The following is a 6,000-nucleotide window of genomic DNA, read 5'->3' as shown; positions in this document are numbered from 1 at the left end:
TGGTTGTTGGATTGTGTCCCCAGTTCTCTTGAAAACATGAGATGTCAAAAAACTAATCCGGCCTCATCATTTCCTCATTGAACAAAAGGTCACAGATCAATATCTTTTGTACAAGTTTGAAAGGAAAAAAAAAAGAAAGAAAAGATGTCATGTCTGCGGAAGAGAAGGTTACCTGTTGATAATCAACAATCACATCCATCCACCTGTGCCACCAGGAAAGGTAACCGGCAACAACCTGTTTGTACCTTATTCCACTTCTATTTAGGATATTCACTACAGGACGCATAAACCATAAAGGACCTGAGAGATGCAATATGTTTGAATGGAAACCCTTTTAGGTGAATGTTTGAGCATAGAAGTAAAATAAATGGCTGAACCGTGATTTGAATTACTGCTGATCAAAAATCTATCCACCTCCTAATACCACTGTACACTACTGAATATACTATAACACAATTTACTGTACCTTTACAAAAATAAACTTCAATACTTTAATTTTTTTCCATTGTGACATTAAATCCAGCTCAGTTCTCATTAAGCCTTGAGAGCTTTAATTGCCAAAATGATCACGGTTCACATGAATGCATCACAACAACTGTTATGTTTATGAATGTCTGTGAAACCGCTCCCTGTTCACATTTCCAGTGATTTATTACGTCTCCACTTCTTCAGGGTAAAGGTTCTCCGCTGACTGTGAATGGAGAACGTTCTCCGTAGGGCCCTCTCTTCCTCCACACACACATGGCGCCTGCAAGCCATGGCAACAGGTCTGCTGAGCCGGCGGCTGCAATCACATCCCTAATGACAGCATCAGTTCAAGCTGCAGGTGAATTAGTGCCTGATTGCTTAAGTGTGAAGATGATTCCCTCCTCGTGGTGGTGACACGTGGCAGCAGGTGTGTAGGTGGTCTTTAAAACAACCCCCCCCCCCCCTTCCAAAAAACCCACCTCTCCTCAGTCAACACTGAGTTAAGAAGTGTTTTCTAGTGAAAAGTGAAGCACAGGTTGTCCCGGTGTGACTGCAGAGCTACCGACAGGGCTCAGAGACAACACTCAGTGTCAGGTGTCTATTTCCACTTACTGTGGCTCAATGCAAAAGGACACATAGACCTCTCCTTAGAAATAGTTGCCCTAAAAAGCAACAGTTAACATCCAGCTGCAGCTGAAGGATCCTTTCAGTCTTAAAAAATAATCTTATACCATAGTGCCCCCTACCGGCGAGTCCAGGCTACAGCTAAGCTTTAAGCCTCCGGTGTGGAGCTGGAGCACGACTACTGGACTCACTCTTGTGTGTTGGTTGTGGGGCGGAGAATCCTCCATGAGGGCCTGACTGGAAATCTCCTGTAAGAATCGGTGTGAACTCTTGTGTGAAATTCCCATAAAAAAAAAGAAGGAGTTGGGAATGAGTTTTTTTGATGGAGGAGGAAGCACATCTGAGCTCTTCTTCTGCATCCCTGTAAGCCCGAGCACACCACTGGATTCTCAGGAAACATATGGCATACTTAGCCTGAATGATTTGATATTTCTCATCCATATCCATGATTTTGGGCCAAATAGAAGGCCGGATTAACACAGAGGAAATGAAAGAAACTAGTGAACTGTTCAGGAAAGATGTTCAACAACTGGTTTCCTGTGCAGTTCATTCAATCTCTTAAAAAGGTCGCAACATGTACCTATCTCTAAATGTACCCTATACCACATTCTAAATGAGCAAAAAAAAAAATATATAATATATATCTGTGTACAGATTATATTCTTCCGCATACCTGTAAGCCCGAGCACACCACTGGATTCTCAGGAAATATATGGCATACTTCTGAATGATTTGATATTTCTCATCCATTAGATTCTGCTCTGCGACATTCAGGCCCTGCTTGTTGTCTAAGCAAGGATTAAAATATCTCTCTCCAAGGAGAGAAGCCAAGAGACATAAAAAAAAGGGTGAATCTAAAGATTTGAAATGCCTGCCTCCAGGGGGCTGTTTGTGCCATCCTGAAGAATACAGAGGCAATTTATGCTCCGCCCCAACTTATTTCCATACAGCACAACGCTTCGAGTGAGCTTATTTACATCTGTTGGGAAATGAGGACAGTTCCGTACCTCGCTGCTGAAATGCATTTCGTGGAAGCCGCGGACTTAACAACCAAAAGCGTCCCCGCTCGTATGAATATTCAATGTGTTTATGCAGATATGATATCACCAAACAGGCAAAATGACAGAATGCATTTGGAGAATGGCGTATCAAAGTGTAATCAAATATAATGCATGTGCACCGAATGAAATATGCATGACAAATTGGCTTGAGAGAGCACAGAGCAGGCAGGTCCTCTTAACCCTCTGCACAAAAAGGCTCATTGAAATTCCCTCATTAGGATGTGGCAGTACAGAGAGAGCCGGAGAAAGAGGAGTGTAATGGTTTCTGATTACAGAGGCAGGGAAAAGCCTTGCATCATGGACTGGGATATAATTACAAGGAATTATGCAATTTCACTGCTTGGGGGGTGGGGGGGTGGGAGAAAAAAAAGTCAACAAAAAACACAGGAGATGAGCGTTTAGTCATTTTATTTACAAATGTTATTGTTTGCCTATAGATGCCATGTAGTGCGATATATATTCTTCACATACAATTCATGTACAATTCCTCCGTCCATCAGTGAAAACTCCAGATAAGTGCTATCCAAGCAGACAGTTTTAAATATGCTTTGAAAGGATCCTAATAATCTTATAATAATTGCTAATCCCACCAATGAAAAAAGGCACATAGACGCGATGAGAATACATGTTAATACCACAAGAAAGAAGAGTAGTGAGGACACTGAAAACCTCGAAATATCGCTCATGGTCTCAAAGAATCTGCCCAATTATGTTATCGACAATTTAACGCTTTGACTAGTTTCAGAGTTAAAACATTAAAAAAAAAGGTGCAGATGCATGCAGAACCCTTACATTTTATACAGCCGTAATAATATGATAACAACAGGTTAAAGTAGATGACTTCTCTGCAAGCTTACCCTCTCAATCACACACTGAAAAATAAAAAATAAAAACGGAATATCAACAGCGAGTCAACCGGGAATATTTCTGTCGCCGTAAATGGAAGTATGTCCAAACCAGGTGTGGACCCCCAACCCCAACCCCAACTCCCCCCCCCAGTGTTTGCAGAGGCTTCGGTGTCCACGTCAAACGCTCACGGGTTGTTGTCACAAGTAGTCTCTTCGTCAATCTGCTGGAGCACAGTCACGTCACATGGTGGTTGGCTGGCCAGCTGGGAGACAACAGACAGCAGCGTTAGAGAGCAGGGAACCAGCACGGCATCGTGCTCGCCACGCCGGTCGCACGCTCACCTTTGCATCGCGTGTAGCAGGTGTTACAGTAGAGATGCTTGTTCCGTATTCTGACCTCGGCGCCGGCTGCCGACCCTCCGAGGTCAGACTTGCATTCGATGCACTGCAGGGGGGTTTGGGAAAAAAGGGAAGAGTTAGAGGGCTACTCAACCGGTGGTGAAAAGCTGGAGACGACAGTGTCCGAAGGCGGAGGGACGAGGACAGACGAGAGGCCCCTTGATTGTATGAACAGATACAGAGAGAGAGAGAGAAATGGAGGAAAAAAGGACAAACGAGAGTCCAAGATTGGCAGGATGGATCACTGTACAGATGCAGGACACCAAGCTCGAGTGAAGACCAGAGTTCCAGGGAAGGATCAACAATTACGCGTAACAAAATACCAAAGAGACAAAGTGAGGGAGGGGTCGATTAGTTTGTCTCCAGGGTTTTGGCACAGAAACTTTGCTCAAGCTGGGACCTCGAGATTCACCGGGATTCAGCAGATTAGTCGTGAAAGAAAAGAGGAGGCTGGAGGATCGGGGGAGGTGTGTTGGCGGTGTGCTCCGGGGGTGGCAGGGGGGGGGGGGCGACACGTGGCCCAGCTCTCACCTTAAAGCAGCTCAAATGATAACAGAGCCCGAGGGACTCGATGATCATGGCCGCTCCCTTTCCCAGCGGGGTGTCACAGAACGTACAGACTTTCCTGCCACTCACTGACCTGGATTACAGAACGCACAGCTGTGATTTTGAGAGCCGAGCGCACGGCGCACGGCGCACGTTCACTGTGGTATACATCTGTTAAACTTGTTTGCTAATGGCCAGTATTGGCCTTTTGTTAAATATTTCATTTCTAGATGCGGGCCAGTCCCGTCTCCTGCCAAAATGGAGCGGGAGCACCTCCATGACCATAGCGCCACAAAGTTCTGTAAAATATTTAATCATGTTTTCGGTATCTTTCATTCATTTAATTGTTCAGCCACCTATATAAATCACAGGGCGAACAATTATCATTTATACATTTGAAACAAATTGCCCAAAGAATGTTGAGAAATGTTTGCCTAACTCTTAAAATATGATTAAACAAAACATCTGTAAAAAAAGAAGAAATAAAAGCTGTGAAAACAGAGAGTGAACGACACATAAAACAATATCATATACAACATCATATAATAGGTTCAACAGCAGAACTAGGTTCAGTTGCCCTCTGTCATGGTTTAACACCACCACCTGGAACATGACCCAGTATACCAGTGAGAGGTTAGTGGTTGGGCGTGTTAAGCGAAAGCAGCACTGTGGACCTTTACCTGCTCCGCTGCTGCGGGGGGCCTCCCTCAGACGTGGGCTCTGGGGAGGTGGTGGGTGACGGAGAGGACGGCGAGGGTGACGGCGACTGCCGGGACCAAGGGGACGAGGGGGTTCCCGCCCCGGCCCGTAGGGAGCCCATGGAGTAGGAGGAAGGCAGGGCTGAGGAGGGGGGCCGCTGGACCCCCGCCGACCCGCCGCCGTAGAAGGCAGTGCTGCCGGAGAGCGCCGAGTTAGGCCGAGCGGCGCTCTGGCCGTAGGAGTTGCTTCTGGGCGTCCACGACGAGCGCCAGGAGTTGTAGGAGGCGTCCAAGTTGTCGAGAGACTCGCCTCTGCAAAAGCCACACCCAAGCCACACCCACGTTAGCCCGGCTAGAGGCATTTACAAAGTCTGGCTGCTCACTGAACCTGTGGGCTTTTGGAATGTCTGCTCCGATCACATTTGCCAAGATAAAGTCAGAGCAGCCAGACTTAAATGTAAATGTTTGACTATTTCACACAGGATGTTAGTAAGGGGGGGGAAAGCCAGCCGCCATCACCATCACACAACAGAGAGGAGATTGTTTCACCGCGTACCTGCGCATGGGTGGCACGTCGGACTCCTCGGTGGTGGTGGAGGTGGTGGAGGACTGCTGGCGGATCCAGCTTTTGTCCATCAGCAGCGGGGTCTTCTTCTTCATCTCGTTCAGGATCTGCTGGCGCTCCTGCTCCGCCTGCGACGCCGACTGCTGACCCTTCTTCTCAGCCGCCACGCCGCCTGTCACTGCACCCAGAGAGGAGAGGGCGGGGGAACGCAACATTAGGCCGGGGGCGAAATGAAACCGCTTTCCGGGAGGTCAAAACGGAGAGAACGAGGCTCTGAGGAAGTCTGCTTGGATTAGAACATTGGTTTGGGAGTGCAACTGAATTACACACGAGAGAAATCGCCCCGCAATCAATGAGTTCATTGTTCTTTTTTGTCGTTGCTGCATGTCACTTCCCGGTTGGCTGATTGATTGATGCACCGTTTGATCGGTCTGCTGTTTGATTAACAGCTGTAGGGTTTTTTGATTTTGCCGATCATCACAAAATGAGAGCGGATCGGGTTGGGAGGGGGGGGGGGGGGGGGGGGGGGGGGGGGGCGAGCGAGCCCACCTCTCTCTGGCTCTCTGTATCTCATGATGTTGAGGATGTTCCTCCTCTCCATCTCCAGCTCGGAAGCCGCCCGCTGACTCCGGGCCTCCTTGTCGCGGGCGCTCCTCGCCTGCTCCTCCAGCAGCCGGGGGGCCATGACCCCCGGCTGCACGAACACACCTACAGCAGCGCGCGGCCCACATGCACGTGCAGCGTTTAGTAAAACCACCAGCATGAAGACACACACGAGTTGAATGTTCCTG

General features: G+C 47.9%; 1 protein-coding gene across 9 annotated transcripts in view; it reads right to left on the bottom strand.

The window, feature by feature from the left end:
- Window positions 1-2,544: 2,544 nt before the first annotated feature.
- The window catches only part of lmo7a (LIM domain 7a), a 46,724-nt gene continuing 43,268 nt past the window's right edge, over window positions 2,545-6,000 (bottom strand). For 6 of the 9 annotated variants that reach the window (XM_034561126.1, XM_034561128.1, XM_034561130.1 and 3 more), the window contains 6 exons: window positions 5,759-5,917; window positions 5,201-5,387; window positions 4,627-4,956; window positions 3,932-4,040; window positions 3,344-3,446; window positions 2,545-3,264 (listed from right to left, as the gene is read on the bottom strand). In XM_034561126.1, coding sequence (XP_034417017.1) covers window positions 3,242-3,264; window positions 3,344-3,446; window positions 3,932-4,040; window positions 4,627-4,956; window positions 5,201-5,387; window positions 5,759-5,917 — 911 coding nt within the window. In that variant the 3' untranslated portion in view covers window positions 2,545-3,241. The remainder of the gene's footprint in view (window positions 3,265-3,343; window positions 3,447-3,931; window positions 4,041-4,626; window positions 4,957-5,200; window positions 5,388-5,758; window positions 5,918-6,000) is intronic. The other 3 variants (XM_034561133.1, XM_034561134.1, XM_034561135.1) reach the window with 2 other exon arrangements.

Source organism: Cyclopterus lumpus, chromosome 21 (genome assembly GCF_009769545.1).
Source record: "Cyclopterus lumpus isolate fCycLum1 chromosome 21, fCycLum1.pri, whole genome shotgun sequence".
Lineage (NCBI taxonomy): Eukaryota > Metazoa > Chordata > Actinopteri > Perciformes > Cyclopteridae > Cyclopterus > Cyclopterus lumpus.
Note: the sequence above shows the minus strand (reverse complement) of the source record. Positions and strands in the feature narration are given on the sequence as shown.